At 37.4% G+C, this 25,830-nt stretch overlaps 1 protein-coding gene across 2 annotated transcripts in view; it reads left to right on the forward strand.

Moving 5' to 3' along the window:
- The window catches only part of RHOH (ras homolog family member H), a 47,722-nt gene extending 27,091 nt beyond the window's left edge, over nt 1–20,631 (forward strand). For both annotated transcript variants that reach the window (XM_031943971.1, XM_031943972.1), the window contains one exon: nt 18,100–20,631. In XM_031943971.1, coding sequence (XP_031799831.1) covers nt 18,293–18,868 — 576 coding nt within the window. In that variant the 5' untranslated portion in view covers nt 18,100–18,292 and the 3' untranslated portion in view covers nt 18,869–20,631. The remainder of the gene's footprint in view (nt 1–18,099) is intronic.
- The last annotated feature ends 5,199 nt before the right edge of the window (nt 20,632–25,830 follow it).

A 25,830-nucleotide genomic window follows, 5' to 3' on the forward strand; every position in this document is an offset into this window, starting at 1 on the left:
GGTCTGTGACTCAGATCTCAAGAGCATCTTCTACTTTTTTTTCTTGAACGTGTAACGACATGTGTATGGGGAATTCTCAACGTGGACATTTCCTGCTAATAAGATCTTCAACTTGTCTATTACTGTCAATCTTAAAGAGTAACTTGAGCGAACAGAGAGATTAATTAAATTGCTCAGAGTAGCGAAGCTAGAGTGTGGCAGAGATGTGACTTCAAACTCAGGTTCCCTGATTCCAAGCTTGAGCCCTTTCTTCTCTATTTCATTCTGTCCCTTTTTTTGAGTTTTTGAAAAGTTTTAAGTTATAGAAAAGATCTGACCTAAAAATTGGTAGAGAACATTTCTTCATCTTAAAGTACCCTATATTAATGAAATCAAAGGTCCAAACTCAGGGCTTTGCCCTAAAATTTCTGTATGTTGACATTTTCGTTTCTTTTTTGCAAGGAAGAAACCAACTCGTGTTTAAAACTGCAGAGAGCAAAGTGAAATTAGAGATTTCATCACACAATTTAGGAAGGCAAGGGCTAAGGTTACCACGACAACTTCAAAATGGACAATACTTTCTAAGGAACTCAGCAAATAATAACTAGTCTGTTAGTATTAACAGGGACCCTAGAGTTGATCTAGTTTACTTGCCCTATTTGACCGATGAAGAAAGAGGACTTTGTTACACTAAGAGGTGGAATATAGTTTCTAGAACACAACAGAATGGAAACCAGAAATCTATTCTTTCGTCTCTACCTGGATATTGAAATGGATGAGAAACTTGGTGCTACTAGATGGACGCCCGCCCATTAATTTAGAAAATCGCTTGGTACGCATTTTGGGTGTTTCCTCAGGGTTGCCTGGCGCAGGCTTTCCCAGACCATCTGCTGAGACCTAGCCTCCGTGTCATGTTTGGGCTAACTCTGCCTTGTTCTGTTAATCACCATTTGATGTTTAGGGGTCGGACGTACTATCCTTTAGAATTATTATAAATTATCAGGGAAAGAGAGAGAGATGGAAGGACACAGAAAGGGAGAGAGATACAGAGAGATAGAAAGAGACAGAAAGACAGAGACAGAGAGACAGAGACAGAGAAACAGAGACAGAAAGACAGAAAAAGAGACAGAGAGATAAAGAAAGAGATGGAGAAACAGAGACAGAAATAGAGACAAAAATGTCACAGAGAGACAGAGAAAGAGACAGAGAGACAGACAAAAACAGAAACAAAGAAAATTGAAAAGAAAAAGGAAAGAAAAGGAAGAAAGAACAAAAAAATAAAAAGTTAACAAAAAAGGACTTTAACAAAAAAGCTATTTTCAAATTATCTGAAGTTCCAGGACATCAAGGCAATGTGAGCAGCACTTGTGGTCTGGCTAGTCCTCAGAAAGGGTTTTGAACATGAGCTCAGTGGTCTGAGGTTCCTTCTAGTAGAATCAGGAAAGACTGGTCCCCAGGATGGCTACAGGATGGTGCATTTTTCAGCCTCTGGGCTCTCAAAGATCATTTACTAAGTAACATTAAGTCATGGCAACTGGGTGGATCAGTACATAGAGTGCAGGACTTGGGATCTGGAAGGTCTGACTTCCTAAGGCAGCTAGATGGTACAGTGGCCCTGGAGTCAGGAGGATCTGAGCTTAAATGTAGCCTCAGACACTTAACACTTACTAGCTGTGTGACCTGAGTAAATTATTTAACCCCAATTGTCTCTAAAAAAGAGAAAAGAAACGTATTTAGCAATGTGATCCTGAGCAAGTCACTTAATATTTCTCAGCTTCAGATCTTCATGTGTAAAAGAAAATTAATAATGGCACCTACTTCACAGGGTTGTTGTGAAAAACAAATGAGATCACACAGGAAAAGTGCTTTGTGTACATGAAAGTGATATATAAATGCTAACTATTTTAGGCGAGTTATGATCTGCATTTGTTGAAGAAATCTTCATGCCAGCAATATTACAAACCCTGAAAGTATTGAAATATGTTCAAAACAAGAAAAGAAAAAATAATTTTAAAAAGAAAAAGTAAGAGTTCATCCTTGTGCTCCAGGAAGATGTTAATAGAAGTCATGATTCATCTTTTTCATCAAAAAAGCCAGAAAAATAGAACAAATAGCATATAAAGAGGAAATTGAGCTTCCTTTGAGTAGGAAGTCTGTAAGAGAGAATTTAATACGTTGAGATGGCTTCATTAGTGAATTATAGATTAGATTACTGATGGAAATTACAGATGCAATCCCACTCACTGTCTGAAGTCTGAGAAATAATGGTGAAAAAAGGCTGGGCCAGAAGTCTGGAAAAAATCAAATAACCTCAGTTTAAAAAAATAAAAAGGGTGTGTGTGAAGGGAGAGGAGGCTTACAGAAACCAGTAAGCTGTTAAAGTAAATTTTTGTCCTGTGTGTTACATTTAGGTTTCTATTTCTATTCTATAGAATCTATATCTATAGATTCTATAGAATCTATTTCTATTCTATAGAAACATTTAGGTTTCTATTAGGAGAGGGAATAGTATTGATAAAATGCATCTTACCAAACTAAGCGCAATTGACCTTCTGATAAGATTATTTCACAATATTTTAGTAAATGATGACAAAAGCTAGGCTAGAGAATAGAAAAAAAAAGTTCAGTTCCACAACTGTATTCCTTTCAGTTGAATAATACCATAAAATAATTCTTGGTTGAATGAAAATTATCACTCATGTAATAGTGACATTCGGATGTTTGAAGATTCATTATCTGTGAGATTAAATTTAATTTATTTTGCTCTAGAACAAGGATTAATGGATTGCAGTTATACAGAAATCAGATTTCTTCTTAGTATAAAGTACCAATTAGAACTGTCCCAGAATAGAACACATTGCTAAACTGGGGAGTGAGCTCTCTATAAATGTGTGTTCATTCACTGGTTAAAAAAACATGTATTTGTCATCATACAGAAAGGATTCTTATATTGGGTGGTCTGAATTACTTCTAAGATTCTTCCTGATCCCAAGAGTCTGTATTTCTTACTATCCCATTCTATACAGTCAAGAATCATGCCCCTTGTTAAGAGTTTCCGTATTTCACATTAACAGCTTTGTAATCAAGGGCAGTTTTTGATAACTTAAAGGAACACAGGATTCATAGTCACAAAGGACCTTAAAGATCATCATTTTCCCTTTTAAAGTCTCAATATCTTCATCTTTGGGTTAAATACAATACTCATGATACAAATCTACTGGCAGGTTTTTGTAAATTGAGGGCTCTGTGAATGATAAGGTGTGGTGATTGCTATGCTTCCATAATAATGGTGAGAGGTAGCATGACTTGAAATGGTTGACAGCCAGTCTCAGGTCAAGAACACCTGGCTTTACATCCTGTTGAAGTAGACATTTGGGCTTTGTCATTCTGGACAAATCCCTGGACCACCTGGATAACAGAGACAATAAATTGCAGAAGGATCACTGCTTTGGCGGAGAAAATTTCCTAAAGGGAAAAGACACTGGAGTGGCGAGAGTGTCAATGTGTGAATTTTTTGTATGCGGTGATTGTGCACTCACCTCATGCAGCCTCCGAAGCTGAGATGCAACAGTGTGGAGCCATTCTCTGCTGCTTGTGCTAATTTTGATCCCAATTAGTCCCAAGAAAACCCAGGTCCTCCATTAGCCAGCACCAACCATCCACATCAGTTACAGCAAGTGAAGTTTTGGATGCTGGGGAGAAATTCTCTTACCTTGGCAGTCTACTTCCCAGGGGTCCCACATCGATAAGGAGCTTGACCCCTGCACTGCCTTTGCTAGTTCATGTTTGGGAGACTCCGAAGGAAAGTGCGGGAGAGGAGAGCTATTAGACTGACTACAAAACTGAAAGTCTACAGAGTCGCCTCATTGCTGCATGGCCATGAAATCTGGACAGTGTAGCAGCACCATGTCAGAAAACGGAATCGCTTCCATTTGATTGTGTCCTGAAGATCTGCTGGCAGAATAAAGTATCAGACACTGAGGTCCTTTTTCAAACTAAACTGCCAAGCGTTCCAACTCTGCTGCAGAGGGGGCAACTCCATTGGCCATGCTGTTCAAATTCCAAATGTATACTTACCAAAGTAAAATAAATGTATGGAGAATTCACAGGAAGCAAGAGCTCACAAAGTGGCCACAAAAAATGATACAAGGACACTCAAAGTCTCTTAAGAACTTTAGAATTGATGGTGTGACATGGGAGATGCTGGCACAGGACTGCCTAGTATGGCGTGCCCTCCTCAGAGAAGACACTGGGCTTTGTGGGCAAAGTAGAATTGAGGTAACCCAGAAGAAACATGAGATGCTCAAAGTTAGAGTCCACCCCAAGTGTTCACAGGCACAAGTTTGTCCGGCCTGTGGCAGAGCACTCCGAGCTCTATTGTCTGATCAGCCACAGTTGGAAACACTAATTGACTCTAACATAGGGATGTCATTTTGGTCCTTTTCCAGAAAGGACAATGATCAACCAACCAACTAGAGGGGTTGGCCATTGCCTTCTCCAGCTCATTTTACAGATGAGGAGACTGAGGTAAACTGGGTTAAAGACTTACTCAAGGTTAAATATCTGAGGCTATATAGTCCTCCTGACTCCAGATCCAGGGCTGTGTCCACTATACCACTTAGTTGCTCCAAGAAATTGTGTTCTGGTGGATATTCTTCATCTTCACTCTGCTTTTTCCTCAGACATTCTAGAGGTTTCCCCATCCTGACCTTAAAAATATTTATTCCCCAAGTGGTTCCCTTGAGAAACCTCTTTTCTGTTGGCTCACACCCCTCTACAGAACCTGGAGAAATTTGGGGGGGGGGGTAGGAGAGGGTAAGATTTTCATCACAAAGGGAGATTCTCTCAGAAATCTTTCTTTAACTGCAGATTAGAGAGCTTCGGGAGAGCAGCGTCCAGATGTAGCAAGAACTCCACACAAATGCTCATATTCCCGTTGACTCAATAATTCCAGTTTTGGGAACATGCCCCCAGAAAATAAGTATAAAGGGGAAAAAGTACTTATTACACTATTGATAATTACCAATAAGATTGGAAATCTCCCACAGTAGATTAAGCAAACTTATTAAACACATAGGATCATAGGATGAAAGTGACCTTAGAAATCATGACTTCAGGACAGCTAAGTGTTGCAGTGGATAGAATACCAATCCCAGAGTTAGGAGAACCTGAGTTCAAATTCAGCTTCAGACACTTACTTGCTCTGTAACTCTGGGCAAGTCACTCCTCATTGTATCTCCAAAAGAAAAAAAATCATATCTCATAACCCTTTCTTTTTAAATTTTAAAACATCTAATGTTTATTAGTATTAAAAATATGTATATTTAAACTTCATAGATTTATTTATTATGTATTTATTATACATTATGTATTTAATATATTAGATATAATTATTAAACATGTATTATATATAATTACTAACTACTATAATATATAAACAATATATTTATTATAGATTATAGATTTATTTGTATTCCTCTCCCTGCTCCCTTCCATATTCATAGAACACTCTATTATAAAAATAGAATGGATTAAGCAAACAAAGTATCCCATTGGCCACATTTGAAAATACAGAAAGTCAGCCACTTCAGCTAAGAGGAGGGACATACTTCCACCATATTTGTTTGGAGTCATTGTTGGAGTTCTGATATCATTCAATGCTGGTTTCCTTTTTATTACTGTAGTCATTGTAGTCTTGGCGCCCAGACTTTTCATTTTATAGATAATGAGTTTCAGGAGCACCAGCTCTGAAGTCAGAAGGACCTGAGTTCAAATTAGGATTCAAACACTTAACACTTCCTGGCTATGTGACCCTGGCAAGTCACTTAACCCCAAATGCCTCAGCAAAGAAAGAAAGTAAGGCAGAAAAAAAGAAAGAAACTAAATAAGAAAGAAAGAAACTAAGGAAGGAAGGAAGGAAGGAAGGAAGGAAGGAAGGAAGGAAGGAAGAAAGAAAGAAAGAAAGAAAGAAAGAAAGAAAGAAAAAAGAAAGAAAGAAAGAAAGAAAGAAAGAAAGAAAGAAAGAAAGAAAGAAAGAAAGAAAAAAGAAAGAAGGAGAAAGAAAATGATCTTCAGAAAGGACTAATAACTAAAATCCCACAATGAGATAGAGGCACATCCGTACCAGAATCCAGGTCTCCTGACCATGATCCAAGACTATTTCCACTAAAATGTTTATCCTGTCTTTCTTAGGATGGTGTTATACACACACCTGCACATACACACTCACATACATATATACATGCATGTATATATGGCAGACTTATACACAGCTGTTGAAATTGGCAAATGTAATATACATGGGAGTATTTGTATGAAATAGTATTAATGTAAAAAGCAGATCAAAAGACAATTTATACATTCTGATCATAATTTTGTAAATATGAGTATGTACATTAAGGAAGATTGAATTGGAGAGATATGAATCCAGTAAGTCAGTAAGTTGAATTTATGCCTTACTTCAAAATGGCTTATTTCAGAAGCTTAGACAAAAGTGTGGTTACCTCTATATTACAGAAATTATGAATGCTACACAAATGAAAAATGAAAAAATTACAGGATGAAAAATGAAAATTTACATTTATTATATACTTTCTACTCCATAAATTTAATGTCCATTAGGTTCCCTTTTTCTTTATAGGATTGCTAATGTTTCTGAACCAAAAAACCAATCAATCCCCTTCCCTACTCCCAAGCTGCAGCCTACCCTATAGCATCTAGAGTTATGGGCTTATGGTTAAAAAGCTAGAAAATATAGAGAACTGCTAATATAGAGACGAATGGTGAATGACGTGACAATTTCCTTGTGGTATAAATGGCCATGATTCTTAGGACAGAATTAATTCCTTTAATGAGTTAATTAGCTGTTATCAATATGGGACCCTATCCTGAAAGTAGATTGATTGGATATATTTTTTGTGAAATGGTAAACTAGTCCTGGGCATACTTGTTGCAATGTATTGTTGGGGTGTCTTAGAATCAACACCACAATTCATATTTAAAATTTTTAAAAATAGTGCTAATATCTTACATTTCTTTTATAGTATTTCTGACTGGAAAGGACTTTCATATCTGTTATTGTGGGGAGCATTGATAATAATAAAGTAATAATAGCTAAAATAATAGCTAAAGTGTCTTCCTATTTACATAGTTCTTCTCTTACAACAAATTATTATTACTTGTATTTTATTGATAAGAACCTGAAGCTCAGAAGGATCAGAGATGGAATATAGTTCACGGTCAGAAAATTGCTAAGTCTCAATCAAATGAGATGTTGCATGAGAAAAGGCTTTGAAAACAGAGCGTGATAGAAATTTAAAGCATTATGGTTGTTTTTCAGTCAATTTAAGCACTTTAAAAGCACTTACTATGTGTCAGGCATAAGGTAGGGGCATATAAAGAAAGGTAAAAATATGGGTCCTACTTCTAAGAACCTCACATTCCAATGGGAAAGACAATATGCAAATAACTAAACATTTACAAAAGATTTATTTTATATATTTGTGTGTGTGTGTGTTACACACACACACACATATATACATATACATACATAAACACACACACACACACACACACATACATACACACATATATATCATGGTAACCTTGTCCCAAGGCTGGTTGGTATGGGACTCTCCCCTTATTGGTGGAGACGAAAGCCCTGCCCTAAGAGAGTGGGGGGGAGGAGTTGTAGAGGAATGGAAAGTTCCAGTTTTTAGTTGACCTTTTTTGAGAATTTGGGTACTCCTGGCTTCCAGCTTCGAGACAGCAGAAGGACGATATCAAGCCTAGTTCAGATTGCTGAAGGAAAAGGCCGTGGGAAGGCATGAGAGGAGTAGGCGGTCTCCACCATGGGGCCTTATCCCCAGCTTCTTACACTAGAGACTTCAGGGAGTTTCTCTTTGGGTGACAGTCAGGACCTTGTCTCGGCTGAGCTGAATTACTTGGCTCCCTATGGGAGAGCTTCTTCAGTCTATTGTCTGGTCTGTATTCTCCTGGGCATACCCTTTCTGATTTCTGCTTTCCTATGACTTGTGTAAATGAGCTGCTTTGTTGCTCTCTGTGTACCTATTCTGGTACCGGCATTAGGTGGAAAAGGAGTTAAGTCTTCGATATAAAAGATATATAAAAGAGTTTCCCTGCCCCCATTGTGATAAAGCAATAAAGAGTTAACTTGAATCCAATCACACCCTCTGAACCAAAGCTTTTTCTCTTTTTCGATTTAATTTTCAATAATATTTTATTTTTCCAAATATGTGTAAAGATAGTTTTCAACATTATTATTATTTTTTTTTTTGCTGAGGCAGTTGGGGTTAAGTGACTTGCTCAGGGTCTCACAGCCAGGAAGTGTTAAGTGACTGAGACCAGATTGGAACTCTGGTATTCCTGACTTCAGGGCTGATGCTCTCAACATTCATTTTTATAAAGATGTTGTGTTTGAAATTTTTTTCCCTCCCTCTCTCCCCTCCCCCCTCCCCAAGACAGCAAGCAATCGGATACAGGTTAAATACATTCAATTCTTTCAAATGGATTTCCATATTTATCATTAAACCAAAGCTTCTTAAACTGTGGGTCATGATCCCATATGGGGGTTGTGTAAATGAAATAGGGTTCAAGAAATTGTGATTTATTATCAATAAATGATTGGTTTGTATACATGTTTTATACACTTATATACTTGGAGTCCCATAAAAAATTTTCGGGTGAAAATTTTCAGGTCACCAGGGGAAAAATTCAAGAAGCCCTACAAAAAATATTTAAGAAAGCAGATAGATATATTTTTAGTCTGGTAGCCCCTCTCCCTCTGAGGAGATTGGAGGGGTTGGGCCTCTGGCCCCAATCTCCTACTTTTCTGGCAGGAATGAAAGTCTTCCTTAGAGAAGAGTGGCAGGAAAAAAAAGGCTCAAATATCTCTTCTGTTTCTCTCTTAGCCACACGATGGAAGACCATTTTCTATCACCAAATGTGGGTGCTCTTTATACACGTGGGATCTACTCTTCTGCTATATAGTATATAATAAATATCCTCTTCTCTCTATGTGTGTGTGCATTTGTGTATAGTATACATTCACACATGTGTGTTTATATGTATGTATATATCTATGTATATACACACACACACACGGTAGATGAAAATTCTCTCATTGGGGAAGCATTAGTAGCTTAGGGGACTTGGAAAGGTCTCAGTAATCTGAGCTGAGTCTCAAGGGAAGTGAAGCAGACTAAGAAGAAAGGACGTTCCAAGAATATGGACCCTGAGAACCACAATGTAAGGGTGGTAAAGCATATAGTCTACCCATTTTAAGATCAGAAAACATAGACAAGTTTAAGTGTCTGAGCTAGCAGGGAAAGTGAGGGGAGGGACTGAGAATAGAATCAGCATTTTCTGTCTCCTATTTTTTTGTTCTTTCCATTACAAATAAATGCATTTTTTTCTTCAAAATTCTATTTTTTTTAGGACAAAGGAAGTAGTTTGGCGTTGTAGAACAAATACTGGACTTGGAATTAATGAATCAATAGAAGCAATCAATCAATCAATCAACATTTATCATTATATACCAGGCATTATGCTAAGCACTGAAATGGGAGGCCATGCTTTTGAATCCCAGTTTTGCTATTTTGACGAGCCCCATAAGTTAATTTTTTCATCCATAACTCATATTACATATTGCGCTGTTGCTGTAATATGTTAAGTTCTACATGAAGTCTTTATTAGTTTTTAAGCTGGGCTGTTCCTATCTCACTTAGTCTGGAAATGCAATGGCTATTCTAGAGGCTTGATCCCTATATGATTTGTTTGTTCTATTTCCAACCCAAGTCCCTTCTCCTTGGACATCCCAGAATTCACCATGTTTGTGTCACATATGTTTGTGTTTTAGCTCTATTTCCAACTTGAGCTCAAGTAACCCACCAACTTAAACTGCAGAAGCAGGAATTATAAACACACACCGCTAGGCCTGGCTGTAAAGTACTAAAGGAAATAAATTACAAACAAATAAGGATTGACAATAATAATTATTTTAAAACTACCCATCCTGGGGGCAGTTAGGTGGGGCAGTAGATAGAGCACCAGCCCTTAAGTCAGGAGGACTTAAGTTCAAATGTGACCTCAGACACTAAACACGTCCTAGCTGTGTGACCTTGGGCAAGTCACTTAACCCCAATCACCTCAGCAAAAAAATAAATTAAAAAAATACCCCCCAAACAAATTAACAAAATATAATTAATCCACAGATCCTTCTGAGTATGTCCTACAAAGACATTTAGCCTAATCAATATTTTTAGAAAAAATTATTTTGTTAATATATTATGAATATTTTTAACAATCAATTAAAAAAATTTTGAGTTCCAAATTTTCTCCGTCTCCCTGATCTCTCCCTCTCCCTGAGAAGCCAACCCATTTGATAGCCATTATGTATGTGAAGTCATGCAAAATCTATTTCCATGTTAGCCACTTAAACTATTTATGATTACAAACCTATTGTTTATCGAATTGTCCCATCCAAACTTATTTCACACAAACTTATTTCCATTGTTGAGATATCCAACTCCACAGTAATGTTTTTTAGCCAGGCAACTGAAATTAGTTCAACTTAAACCCTCTTCTCTACAACACATTCTCTGTGCACAGAGTCTAGGCACGTTAAGCTTTCCTTTTATTTTCTAAATAAAGACTTTTTATTTTTACACAAAATCAGAATCATGACTTAAATGAAATAAATTTATATTTCCCATACTTGAAGGTATATTTTTGTGTAATGAGAATGGACATCCAGAATTCTGTGTACTTCATGATCCAAAATAATCAAAGATTCATTTGCATTCACTAGGCTTAATTTATTGAGCCAGGAATGTTCTACAAATATATTTCTTGGAAGATTTTCTTTTAAAAAATTATTGATAATATATGCAATTTTCCATAGCTATAGTGAAGAAGGAAGAAATGCATTTTCTCAACTCTTCTATAGGACCAAGCTTATTGGTTATTACAAGTACATAATTTTGTATTTGTTTGTTCTTTCTATTAATGACATTAAATTAGGTTCTCCTAAAGTGTACCCTCAATATCAGTTCATATAAATTGTTTCATGCTTCTCTGAATTCTTTAGTTACTGTTTCTTATAGTATAGCAACATTCCATTATATTCAAGCAACATAATTTCTTTTTAAAAATTTTAATAGTGTTTTATTTTTCCAAATACATGTAAAGATAGTTTTCAGCATCCACTTTTTTTTTAGTAACATAATTTCTTTAGCTATTCCCCAATTAGATTTTCAGTATGATAACAGAAGAGAAAGAAAACTTTTTGTTTTTGCTTAAGAAAACTTAACTTAACCAAAAACAAATGAATGAGAATATTTTATTCCCCTAGAAATGCAGTTGATCTTAGCCATGTATATGATGTTTCATTTTCAGTGATGGAGAAAAGGAGCTGGAAAGTTAAATGCTTGTAATCAGTGCCGCCATTTCATCAGCAGGGAATCCTGTGTGAGTGTGAGTGTGAGTGTGTTCCTGTATGTGTAGTGTGTGTGTGTGTGTGTGTGTGTGTGTGTGTATGTGTGTGTGTGAGAGAGAGAAAGAGAGAGAGAGAGAGAGAGAGAGAGAGAGAGAGAGAGAGAGAGAGAGAAGATATTGTATTTAAAGAGGATTATGGAATATGATTAGGATTTATGATTAGCAATAATTGAAGAAAGAGAATGAAAATGGATCTATTTTGAAGAAAAAAGAGATATACTCTTTTTCATAACTTAATTAAATCCTGGGTAATCTAAGCAAATCCTAGAGCAGAGAAATGGTCTGCCTGTTACAGGACAGGCTTTTCATTACTCATGTGACCATATTACAATTCTACAAGAAGCTCAGTGTACTGGATCCTACCAGTAGATAATAATTTCTTTTGAAATATCCCCAGTGATTTAGTTCTTCTGAGACTCCCTATTAAAGAGAATATCTCCTGACTGGATTGCTGTCAGATTTTTAACACTCATAGTTCATTTCTGTTCTACCCATACTCCTGAAGCTTGGTTAACAAACTTGTCTATGCTACCTTCTTAGGCTGAAAGTTCTTCCTAAACTCTGTGCTGCGTAATCTGCTGGGTGCTGTTAAAGCCTTTTGATGAGAAATCTGAATTTATAACTCCAGAATAATATTTATATTCAAACAACATTTCCTCCATTAAAGCACATATTTTTCAATTACTTAGATTTAGCTGGTTTATGAGGATTTCTTTTATTTTTTATCAAATGATTCTAATTTTGCTGTTACAAAAAAATAAGTTTCTATTATCAATCAACAATTTAAATTTTGTTGATCAATAAAAATAATTTAATTTTTATTGATCAATAAACATGAAACTTTTTATTGACATCTTTTGTTCTTATATCACCTTTATTTTGAAATATATCTCTTTTCCACTTTTACCTAAAGAACCTTTCTTATGAAAAAGAATAAAAAAGAAAGGGGGAAAAAAAGCAGTCTAGCAAAACTAACTACAGTAGCTAACACTTCTCTGTGTCCCACCTTGACCATTACAATTATACCGGATTTGGGTTTGGGGGTTTTCTTTTAAACTTTTGTTTACATTGGGTTGACTTGTAAGGCATATCACATAGTAGGTATTTCCTAAATACTAGTTGATTAATTAATTGATTGTGGAGAGGCCACAATGTCTTATGTCAAAGAAATCCCTTGAATTTCTAGAGTTCCGTTTCCATGTAATCAGGACATTCTCAGTTTTTATGTAATCTTTTAGTACAGTTTTATTTTTATTCATTTAGTCAATTGGTACAATGTTTAAATGTCTGTATCTGGATTTCTTATATATACACATTTTTCCTTAGGCTTTGTACATGTTGTATTTTTTCTCTGTGCGTGTAGAACATTGTTGAATTGGATTGCTGAAATCATGCATTGTGGGAATTCATATAAAACTTTAAAGAAGGTGAAGAAATCCTGACTTTGGTCAGATCTACAAAGATCCCTCGAAGGCTGAAATAGCCCCGCTATGTTTGTTGAAGCAGCCACTAATGGCTACTTGACTCATATACATGGATGCTCTCTGAATTCTGAGGATCGGTATGAAAAGTCTTCCGAGAATATTTGTGAACACCATTATTTCTCAACACCCTACTCTGAATCTTTGTTTAATGAGCACAGTAGGCCTGAGGCTGTGTCTGAAGAAGCTTCCCCATAGACCTCTTTCAGACTGGGAGCTTCACTGAATTCCTGAGTAAAGGCAAACCACTGAAGTTGTCAACAATTCATTTTCTGTCTCCTTCAATAAATCATCCAAGGAACAATGGAAAGATGCATCTTGGTTGTAAAAAATGGATTTATTGCAGGAATTCTATCAAGAAGTAAAAGCCAAAATTAAAGAACTTTATGGCTAGAAGGGCATATCTTAAAGGGTAATGTGGAGGGATTAGCAACCTGGGGATAGACTTTATGCTGCATTAGCACTTGGATAGTGCTAAGAGACTGAGAGGAAGGCTTATACTGGATTTACACAATGTGGAAGTGAATTGTATCGTCTGAGACTGGGGATGATCTGTGATCCGTAATGTTGGAGGGACTATCTGAGAGAAGTCTTGTACTAGATTTATAGGACATGGAGATGAGTTGTATTGTCTGAGATCAGGGATGATCTGCAATGTTGGAGGGATTATTTTAGAGGATTTACAAGACATGGAGGTGAATTGTATTGTCTGAGATCAGGGATAATCATGATTTGCAGTGATGGAGGGACTATCTGAGAGGAAGGTTTAGACTAGATTTACAGAACATGGAGGTGAATTGTATCATCTGAGAATGAGGATGATCTGTGATCTGCAATGTTGGAGGGACTATCTGAGAGTAAGGTTTATACTGGATTTATAGGACATGGAGGTGAATTGTATTGTCTGAGATTAGGGATGATCATGATCTGTAATGATGGAGTGACTATCTAGAGGAAGGTTTATAGGGAGATTTATACTGTATTTACAGAACGAGGAGGTGAATTGTATTGTCTGAGACCAGGGATGATCTGGGATCTGCAATGTTGGAGGGACTATCTGCTGATAAATTTACAGATACTCTGAAGTCCTTTTAGTGAATAAGCAAAGATCATCAATCCGTCAGCTTGTCAATAAATTTTCCTTAAGTATCTACTTAGTGCCAGACACTGGGGATATAAAGACAATAATAAAGCAGCCCTGCCTTCGAGGAGCTTCCATTCTATTGGGGGTGACAACATGTCCATAGAATGATGAAATCATAGATTTTATGCATGTCTAGATTACATCTCGTTCAACCCTCTCATTTTATAATTAAGGAAACATGCATCCCAGAGTAGAAAAATGATTTGGTCCAGTGGTATCAGGTAATCAAACACAGAATTTGAACTCAGGTGTCCCAGATTCCAAGTCCGCTATTTTAAGTGATATATCACTCTGGCACCTAAGTATACCCAGGCCTTTGTATTTGGTCTTAAAGGCATAGAGTACTAAAATTTGAGAAAGGCAGCAATCCTGTTCTTTTGTAAAAATCCCTTTTGCACTGTGTGGAGGATGAATTGTAGTTGAGAGAGATTTGTGTCGGGATGACCGATTAAGAAGCAATTGAGAATAGTCCAAACTAGAGGACTTGGACCAGGATTTAAGAACCTGGAGCCCAAGGCAAAGGTCCTGTAGGTTGAGGGAAAGGAAATATGCTGCAAAGATAAAAATGACAATATCTGGCAAGTAATTAGATATATGGGGTGAAGGTAGAAGTATGCTGGAGACAGCTCAACCAGCTTGTTTCAGAAATCAGAAATCTGTAAATCAGGGCTCAATTTAGTGTTTTATTGTTTAGACTTAAGAAAATGTTGATAATACAGATGAAACTAAATAATGTGTGCTTACATCCATCATCCCCTCCCCCCCCATCCCTCCTCAAGCTGGATTGTTAAATACCTACCAGCACATGCTCTATATTTGTATTGCTCTATAATTGTATTCCTTCCACATTGTGGGGGTTAGGGAACCTTGTACCCCTGAGATCTGGAAATCTACATAGAAATGTTTGGCCCCTATACTAGAGAAGGTCTGAATTATTTCTTTTTTCTTTCATGGGCTATTTACAGTACCTCATTGTAAAATTTGGATTGATATCATACAATACCATAGACATGTTTTATGCATTTCTGTTTTTCAACTTCTTCTGTGTTATCATCTGCGGCTTCTGCAAAACTCTCCAAAAGTTCCCATTTAATTTCTTATGCCAATTCACAATATATTGAAACTGCAATGGGGAAAATTGTCATGTAAAGGGATAATTGTACAAAAAATGCTGATAGAATAGGGCAGTAGGAGACTCAGAGAATGATGTCATCAGCAGCTTGGAGGTCTGGGGATTATAAGCTAATAATAAGGATAATTGGCCTTTGTCCAGTGCTTCAAGGTTTGCAAAATGCTCTACATCCTTTATCCTCATTTGTGCCTTTCAACATGTTTGGGAGAGGGAGAATTAGGAGTTGAGAACAATCCTGACTCTGTGAACATCAGTGATTGGGAGGGTGGAAGTAGCCCACAAACAAATAAATCATGTGAATTTACTGTTCATTGGATTGACTTTTAAACTGGGACTATGAGAAAGAATTACACACACATTTACCAAGGCAGAAAGGTCCTTGAAGTGAATGTTAATATTCTTAGGAGTAATTATTATGTTTACATTAGGAATCTCATGTGAGTCAATCAAAGTATTTTGTTCATGTCCATGCCATAGTCCCTATATTGGAATGTAAATTCTTTGACAACATGTTTTGTATCATTTTTCATTTTTGTGATCATGAGCACCTGGCGTAGTCTTAGTACACAGTAGGGAATGTTTATCGAGTTGAATTTGCACATTGCTTCTCAGGGACACATGGGTCTTATATGATGCTACATGATGCCCCCTAAAAGCAACCCAGTTTCCCTTGTATTCATGTTGTTTGTATTGTGCACACACATGATACAGAGATATCTCATCTTACTGTGCTTTAGAGATACTGTGTTTTTTCATAAGTCGAACGTTTTTGGCAAGCCTGCTTCAAGTCAATCAGTCTTTTTCATTTTTCTAATAACATTTGCTCACGTCATGTCTTTGTGTCACATTTTGGTAATTCTCAAAGTATTTCCAACTTTTCTATTATTATTATACCTGTTATCGTGATCTGTGATCAGTGGTCTTTGATATTACCATTGTAATCGTTTTGGGATGTCTTGGGGTACTTGGGGTGTACATAATTGATAAATGTTGTGGGTATTCTGACTACTCCACCAATGGGTTGTTTCCCCCATCTCTCTTCCTCTCTTCAGGCCTCCCTATTCCCAGACTAATAATATTGAAATTAGACCAGTTGATAACCTTATAATAGCCTTTTATTGCTCGAGTGATAGGAAGAGTCCATTGATGTGGCAGACTTCATTGTCTCATTTTAAGAAATTGCCCCACCCCAACTTTCATCATCCACACCCTGACCAGTCAGCAACTGTCAACACAGCACCCTCCATCAGCAAAAAGATTAGAAGGAGCTGAAGGCTCAAATGATGGTTGGTATTGTTCAGCAATGACATTTTAAAATTAAATTATGTACAGTTTTAGACATAAAACAAAATAGAATGTAGTTAATATAAACATAACTTTCATACACACTGGAAGACCAAAAAAGATTTCATGTGACTCACTATATTGCAATATTAGCTTCGTGAGGTAGTCTGGCATTGAACCTTCAATATTTCCCAGATCTGCCTGTTTACCTGCAACATGGACACAAGGTCCCCTTAGGATGTAAGCTCCTTAAAGGCAAGAACTATTTATTTTGTATTGTGTCTGACACATGGAAGATACTTAATGATTGTTTGCTGACTTCCCAATCCAAACTTTTTTATACTATACTGTCTTTGTTAATCAGATACTAAAGTTCTGGGTGCTGTGTCTTTGGGACCTTTTTTCTTCTTCCTTGAATCTTGGATCAAAAACCTTCGATAACTTTCTCCTAGAGAGAGAGAGAGCTCTTTCTTGACTAGTTCAAGAAAAATTAGGATTGAGTTAGTTTTGTTCTTTAACTATCAGAATCTCCCTCAGCCAACTGGGGGTGAAAGTTGGTTTGTTTCAAGATCCTGGAGAGACTAAGGAATTGGATGTCTTTGACTAGGATCCTTCTTTCTAAGGAAGAGGCGGCTAACTGGTCAATGAAGTGAAATAGCTTCCCTAGTGCTCATTGTATTTTTGTCCTTTGCGTTTCCCACGTGTTGGCCAAGTTGATTTGAGACTGAGAGATTCGCAGCCCCCCTCTTTCTCCTCCCTCCCCCCACCCCTTCCCCAATTACCTCCCACCCCACCCTCACTTCTTGGAGCTGAAGCAGACTGCTAGTCTGAAAAATCTGCCTCACACACCCGATTTCTATCAGACCTTTTTCGGTTGTTATCTGAGTCGTGTCTTGGTCTTTGATCACTGGGCTGTTTCAAAGATCAAATCAGACAACCCGTGCTTCTTCATAGGTCATGTGTGAGAGGACTAGTGGGAAAACTGATCAGCGCTTCCCCCAGTGGGTGGGAGAGGGGTGAAATGACAGCTCGTGTGTGATCCGGGGCAGGGGGCATTGCTGCAATGTAGCTGAGCTGAGGCAGTGACTCAAATGTAGAGCTGGGCTGGCCCAACCACCTGTGTGGTCTGCCATTTTCCCACTGCCTTCCTCGCTGTGCTGTAGAAAGGCTCCATGGGGCAGGAGCTGGAGTTCTGGTCACTCGGGGTCAGGAAGGCTAAGGATCAATCTTGCCTCTCAAACCTGCTGGTGGGGGAGATTCTGGGCACTTCCCTGCCGGTGCCTCTCTAAGACTAACCATTACAGAACAGTGCTCATGTGCCCAAGTCGAAGGAGTTTCCTTGTTGGGTCTCTCCTCTATCAATAAAATTAGACCTCTGTGAAATATGAGCTCATGCAGTGACCTCAAAGTCAGTCCTGCCAGGGTCTTGACAAAACAGATCCGAAAAATAAAATATGGTAAAATTTTTTCTTCTATTTCTGTTCTAGGAGGGAGATGAGGATCCGTTGCCTATTACACCCAGTGTACCTCAGCTAAAATTTTCTCTTTTTCCATTTCTGTTCTAGGAGGGAGACGACGTTGCCCGTTACTCCAGGGTACCTCAGTTAACAGAGGGATGTGGAATCCCACAAAGTGGTGAGATTGAGAAGAGACCTTGCCTTCCGTCCTCCCTGCAGCTGAATGGCGTGTGCTTCTCCAGCTCCGTGAGGTACTCAGTGCTCCAGGACTGATATTGTTCCTGGGAACCGACTCCGCAAGATGCTGAATTCCATCAAATGTGTGTTAGTGGGGGACGCAGCGGTGGGGAAAACAGCCCTCCTGGTGCGCTTCACGTCCGAGACGTTCCCCGAGATGTATAAGCCCACCGTGTATGAGAACGCCGGGGTGGACGTCTTCATGGATGGCATCCAGATCAGCCTGGGCCTTTGGGACACGGCGGGCAACGACGCCTTCAAAAGCATCCGCCCGCTCTCCTACCAGCAGGCGGACGTGGTGCTCATGTGCTATTCGGTGGCCAACCATAACTCCTTCTTGAGCCTGAGAAACAAATGGATTGGTGAGATCCGGAGCAACTTGCCCTGCACACCGGTGCTGGTGGTGGCCACGCAGACTGACCAGCGGGAAATGGGACCCCACAGGGCTTCCTGTATTAACTCAGTGGATGGGAAAAGGCTGGCTCAGGAGGTGAAGGCCAAGGGCTACCTGGAGTGCTCGGCTCTTAGCAACCGAGGGGTGCAACAGGTATTTGAGTGTGCCGTCAGAACTGCAGTGAATCATGCCAGGAAAAGGAGCAGGAGGAAGCTCTTTTCCATGAACGAATGCAAGATCTTTTAAACTGTCAGGACAGACCAAACGCCGGGATCTGTCCCAGTCAAAGAGCATTGACTGGCTTGGGGATGTGAGGCCGGCCTTGTGCATCCACGCTAGTATTTTGTACAGACTGCTCTTCTCCTGGACAACGCTGGAAACTTTGGCCATTGGGTCTTTTACTAAAGCATGCCCGCCACAGGAACCATTTTTGATGATTTCATCTAAGTAGAGCATGTTCCAGGGATCTTAAGTACATGTTTTTCTGTTTGTTTATTTTTTTTTTTTTTTAATATTTCCCGTTCTTTTATTTAATGATTCAAGGACTCCGGATTTTGCTAGAGACTGCTATAATTTGGGAGACTGAACTGAGTTTTTCACAGAACTCCATATTTAAAGACCATTTATTTAAAAACAAAAACAAAGCAAAAACATTAGCTTTTGCATGTAGCTCATTTCCACACTTGGTAATCCCCCTCCCTCTGACTTAATCACCAACACAAACTGCTAAAAAAAAAAAAATACTAAATAGCTTCTTGGAGATTGTCCATATGTTAGATTTGTTTATTCTTTATGTCACAGGAATTTTGTTGAAACTACTTACCAACTGTGTGTGTTTTTAAAAAGCAGGTAATTAAATTCAAAAGAGCAATGAACTTAATTATAACATCCAACTTCCCAGGCACCTATCCTTGTTTGAATTTTCATAACAAAATATAGTTGAATTTTCTTGAAAGCTTTCAAAATGTTTTCTATTTAGGAACCAATACGTTTAGAAACCAAAGCTGTCACTTCTATTTCTTAGTACATTTTTAAAAATTATGCATTACACAGTGCTGTTTGATGATAAACAGCAAAGTAAATGCCTTGCACAAAGAAAGTACTTAATAAATGTTTGTTGAGTCTATGAATTTCCAATTATACTCCAAGTGTGATCATCAGAATAGTCCCCAAAAGAAAATAATATTTACTTTTTTTTTTCCAGAGGAAGGAACTATGACGTTTAGGGACCTCACAGGAAACAGGCCTCCCCTGATACCTGTTTAACTGTTTACTACACTTTTCTTCCCCTGAGTGTTTTCAGTTCTTTGTGTGCTGATGAGTTATTACAATGATATTTAGCACAAATTTATTTTTCATCGGAGCTCTCTCCTTGAGCACTCAAGGATTACAAAAGCATTTCAAGATATTGGGAAGAACTTCTTGATTTTTTTTATGCTCTCCATATTGTTGTTTTCCTTCAAGACTTAGCAATATAGGGACTTGGGTCAGTATTCAGGTGAAAATGGCACAAATTGGTACAGCAGTACCAGTGAGTAGGTACAAGAAAGCTGGAAAACATTTAGCTGGCTGGGCTACAAGGCAAAGTTACCTAGGAAGATAGAGAACAGCTAGAAAAAAAAAAAATAACATCCTATCTAGTGGCTATGGTGCTGAAAGAGTTAACAATTTAAGTTGAGTGTGACTCTTGTGTTGTGTGAGTGACGAATATATGAAGGCAAGTGAGTGTTTACCCAGTTCTCCTCAAATAAAACTTATGTCCAAGTGAATCCCTTGTGCATTTAATGATGTTCAGAATCATAACTGCTATGTGGTATTTAGATATCCATAATAAACTGTTCATAATAAGCATGTAATAAGCTATAATAAGCATGGCTTTTACACAGTCAATATTTTTTGTTTTGTTATTTCTTTGATGTCTATGATCAGCAAATGTTCAGTTTGTCTTGATGGGATTCTTCGCCAGCTTGACATATAGTAAGCACTTAATAAATGCTTTTTTCATTCACTCAGTCCTTCATCCCTGTGATCCATACTGACATAAACACAATGGTTCTGAATCTTGTTCTCTGATACTTGAGATTTCACCACTCTTGACATCTTCCTTTCCCCCTTTCCCAAATTCTTATTACCCACTCACCTCACTCCATCCTCATCTAGACTTGAGACAGAGATTTTTATGATCTGTCCTCTATATCTCCCCAGCTCCTCACTTGATGTATCCTTAGTCACTCCTGCTCCCTCACTGACTATTCTGGGTCCTTGGAAGTTGGGGGCAGAAAAAAAACCTAAAATGTGTCCCTTGAGGATGTGAGTGATAGCATGATTGATATGGTATGGAATTAAATGGTACCACTGGACGTAGCTGAGGATGCAGGGAAAACAGCTTCAGAGAATTCTGGAGTAGGAGAATGTGCTACAAAATAGTTAAGGGAAGAGGGAAGGGAAAGACTGGAAACAATTCAGGCCCCCTACTATCCCTCCTTTCCAAGTTTCCCCAAGTCCTGGAAGATGATGTAACATTTTTGCAAGCCTGAAAGTGCTATGTTAAGTTTGAACATAATTTCAAATGAAAACCTATGCCTTTCCAGCCACAAAGCGTTCTACTGAAGCCTTAAAAGGCCAATCGGCTATCTTCGTATTCTGTACTTATAGATGCACAAATGATGGAAGAGACTTCAGACCTTATCAGTCTAACCCCTTTGTAGAGATGGGGAGCAAAAGAGAATATCTACCCTAAGAGAGTGATTTGCTCAAAGTCATACAATTAATGCAAGATTAGACCCTTTTAACTGTTTTTTGGACTACCAGTTCAACTCTGTTACATTATAATACCTAGAATTAAGTCAAAATGATTTATTTCAAAGCTTCTCCTAAATCAACAATATTTAAGTTATGTTTTCTCTGGTAATGAAGATGGAACTGGCATAAATCAAAGCAAGCTACTTTTTACCAGGGGCAGCCATCCCACCCTCCATATTTGTTATTTAATTTCCACACTTAGATTGCATTTACAATTTGTAGGGATTTGGATAAAGTATACCTCTGGCTTTCACTTTTAGACTTTGTCTGCTCTCATTTCACATCTAGATTTCTCACCATCCAGCTTTCAGGCATTCCTTTTCAACAAGGGAGTGCGAGATGAGATCTACTTCCATATATATCTGATTCTTAGGAGTTGGAATACATCAGCAATTTTCAAATTTTTTGGTTTCAAGATGTTTTTACATTCTTAAAAATTATTGATGACCCTGAAGAGCTTTTGTTTATATAAGTTGTAGCCAGGAGCATGGTACTAAATATTTAATAACTGAGTCTTAAAAGAAGTTACACACACACACACACACACACACACACACATACATCTTTATATATACATAGATACGCATGCACATAGGACAACTTTTAAGTTTAATCTCCATTATTAATGTTTTCTCATCATTTTCTTGAGTCTAGACCATCCATAAAACATAAATCAAACCCTGATTTATAGCATTGGGCAATTTTGAAAGACAAATGTCACACTGAAAATTTAACACTTGGCTCTCTCAAGTCATTTTGAGCCACTCTAGCATATCCCTGCTTAGACTGTCAATATTTTCCATGTTGCAAATCAAAACTGACAAGTTTAAAAATCTTCATTAACTCACTGAAAGTGACAGAAGTAAACCTACTACATGCTAGCTTAATATATTTTTATGAAAAAAATTATATTTTCCAAAATAAATTATTTGTTGAGAAATGACGTTGTTTTGGAAATTTTTGCAAATTTCTTTAATTTCTGGCTTAAAAGAAAATTCTTATTTAGATTCTTATACCTGTTTCTGCATTCAGTCAGTTATAATGTGTTGTTTTGCTCAAGTATATGAAGAAAATCCAACTTCACACACAAATATGCATTTGGAAAAGAAAGCAGCATTTTAATAGGCAAATAATCTCTTATTATCATTATGAAAAATAGTTTTGATTCAAGGATACTCCAGAATGGCTTTAGGGAAACCCATGGAAACACACTTTGAGAACAGCTAGAAAAAAAGATGGGTAGCTAGGTGACACAGTGGGTAGAGTTCTGAGTCTAGTCAGAAAAACCTGGGTTCAATTATGGCCTCAGACACTTATTAGGTAAATGACCTGAGCAAGTCACTTAACCCTGTTTCCCTCAGTTCCTCGATGAGAATGGCAAACTACGCCAGGATCTTTCATAAGAACACTCCAAATGGGGTCGCCAAGAGTCGAGAATTGGTCAATACTGAAATAGCTCAACCATAAAAGAAAGATCTGGGAAGTTCCTTCCAGGTTTAAGATATGCTCCCTGTTACCATGAAGATTGTGTGGGTATGTGTGTGTGTGACACATATGACAAAGTCAAACTTCAAGGAGGATGCTGACTCCCTTATGACTCCATTTTATTGACTTTTTAGGTTTGGAAGAAACCTCAAAAATCTCCTACTCTGACCTTTTCATTTTATAGAAGAAACTGAATCCTGGAGATGTGAAATGCAGGTGTTAGATCATGTATTCTTGTGTCTCCTTCATACCAGAATTTTTGGGAAAGCCCAAAAAATGTAAAGATTTGTTTCAGAATGTGGCTAAAAGAAAGTTTGCTTTTTGGATTTGGTCATATTTTCCAATAAATACATTATTGCATTAACAAGAATAAAAAAGTTAATTCATAAATACATTTTAGGATAATCTTAATAGAAATCCATACAAGGAAGTATTAAAAATAGAATATAATAGAAATGCATTTTTTTTTGAAGACTGGGTCTCTTTATTTCAGACTCAAATAACAGGGGATCTTCACAGTCTGATCCCACTGATTTATGGAAACTTTGACCTGATCTAGGATAGTTTGCTCCTCTTTAGGGACACTGATGGTTCACCATACGGTTCAGATACCTGACCAATTTGACCACTGCATCTCAGAACCCCCCACATTTAAGAGATCCACCAGCCTCAGACTCCCTGATAGCATAGATAACAAATCTTTGCTATTGTAGCCAGGAGTAGATAGCTAAATGTTTTCTGAAACTTAAGATAAGTAACATAGCTGAGACCCAAAGAATCTCCCCACATCCCAATCTTCAGGCTTTTCCCCCAAACCACTATATATATTTTCTTTGGGGCTAAGACAAATGTAGTAAGATTATCACCATTAAAAGCTTATTTGGAAGATGCTTCAATCCATAGAAATGTTATTTATAAAGATAATTGACCTTAACATATGGAATTCATTAGCTTCAAGGGTTTTTAGAGGTCCAAAACATAAGTAAGTTCAAGGAGATTTAGGATGAATTTGTAAATAGTAACTATGGTATGGTTTATTGAAGAAAATTAGGGGTGTTTGGGACAAACCAGTGGCATTTTAGGATGTTTTTGGAAGGCAAACGCTACTTTAGTGCCAAACTCAAGGTCTGGCTGGAACACTGAAGTGATTCAGGATCATTTCATATTCTTAACTGAGTGAGAATTATTATTATATTATATATGGAATGCTTTTGAAAGAATCATAAAGATTTTACAAGCACAAATAAACTTGCTGAAGCCTCTCTCACTGTTTATTAATGAGATTATGTTGGGGCCTGTCCACTTGACTCAGAAGATATTATTCTTCAGACTGATCTATTGTAAATGTCAGAGGAGGAATGGGAAAATAGGAAGACTAATTCTGAAACTAAGCAAAGGAATAATTTGGCACAACATTGTTCAAAATGTGTGAGCCTCCAAACATATTTTTGCAGTTCAGTTTACGCCTCATAAGACTCATAAGTCAAGCACAAGGACAGAGGAATTACAATTATTATTTTGAAAAAGTTTACTTTTTTGCCATCTGGCTGTCAATAGAATCATTGACTCCTGGTTTTGGAAGAGCCTTTTAAGACTTTCTAATCCAAACTATCTGGCCAGAAATCCTGTGTGCAGCATCTCCACATCCTTGGTGAGTGATCCATAACTGGAAATCTATCCACAGAGACTGGATGGCCACTTATCAACTCTTAAGTCACCCCATTTTACTTTGGACATTTTAATGAGGATGTTTTCTTTACATTCTGGCTAACTTTGCTTCCTTAACTTTTACCCATTACCTCTAGTTTTGAGCTGTGGGACCATCAGAATAAAAAAGGTAAGTTCATTATTTATCTACATTATCCTTAGTAGAGTAGATAATAACCAAAAGAACTGGAAAACAAACAAACAAAGCAACCAAGAAACTCATAGTCCCTGCTTATAATTACAATGACTTTTGACTAGCATTTTACAAAAAGAAAGAAAGAAGAAAAATTGCAGGAAGAATTTTCATGTTAAGAATATTTATGCTTAATGATCATTTATTAGAAACATAGTGTAATACAGTAGAAAGAGGATTAGTTTTATTTATTTTTTTATTAAAGCCTTTTAGTTTCAAAATATATGCATAGAGAGTTTTCAACATTCACCCTTGCAAAACCTGGTGTTCCAAATTCTCTCTCCCCTTTCTCCTATCCCCTCCCCTACACAGTAAGCAATCCAATATATGTTTAACATGTGCAATTCTTTTATACATATTTCCACAATTATCTTGCTGCACAAGAAAAATCAGAACAAAAAGGGGGAAAATGAGAAAGAAAAAAAAGCAAGCAAACAACAACTAAAAAAAATGAAAATACTATATTGTGATCTGCATTCAGTCCCCACAGACCTCTCTCTCTGGGCACAGATGGCTCTCTCCATCACAAGAGCATTGGAACTGGCCTGAATCACAAGAGGATTAGTTTTAGAAGCACAGGACTGGGTTCAAATTCTGCCTTTGATATATGTTTTGTGATCATACTCAAATCTTAACTTTTTTGGACTAGACAGCTTTAAAGTCCTGTGTAGCTTGAGATACTATGATTTCAAGTTTCTCTTAACTTGTCACTTGTGAGAAAGAGAGCATATAAAACAAGTCCATTCAGCCCTTAGAAGTGCTTATAATTGAGCTAGCCAGTGAAATTTGCTCCATTACAGATAAACTCATACGTCACATATACCTGATGGAGCGATACAAAATAAAAGAGATCACCAGGGAGTATATAACTCTGTAAAAAGGAAAAAGGACTGCATTTAAAACTAGAAGAGCTGCATTCAAAACCTGCTGCATTTAAAACTAGAAGAGCTGCATTCAAAACCTGTCTCTGTGACTTTGGGCAGGTCCCTTAACCTAGCTCCAGGTTTTCTATCCCTTTCAG

Source organism: Sarcophilus harrisii, chromosome 6 (assembly GCF_902635505.1).
Source record: "Sarcophilus harrisii chromosome 6, mSarHar1.11, whole genome shotgun sequence".
Classification (NCBI taxonomy): Eukaryota; Metazoa; Chordata; class Mammalia; order Dasyuromorphia; family Dasyuridae; genus Sarcophilus; species Sarcophilus harrisii.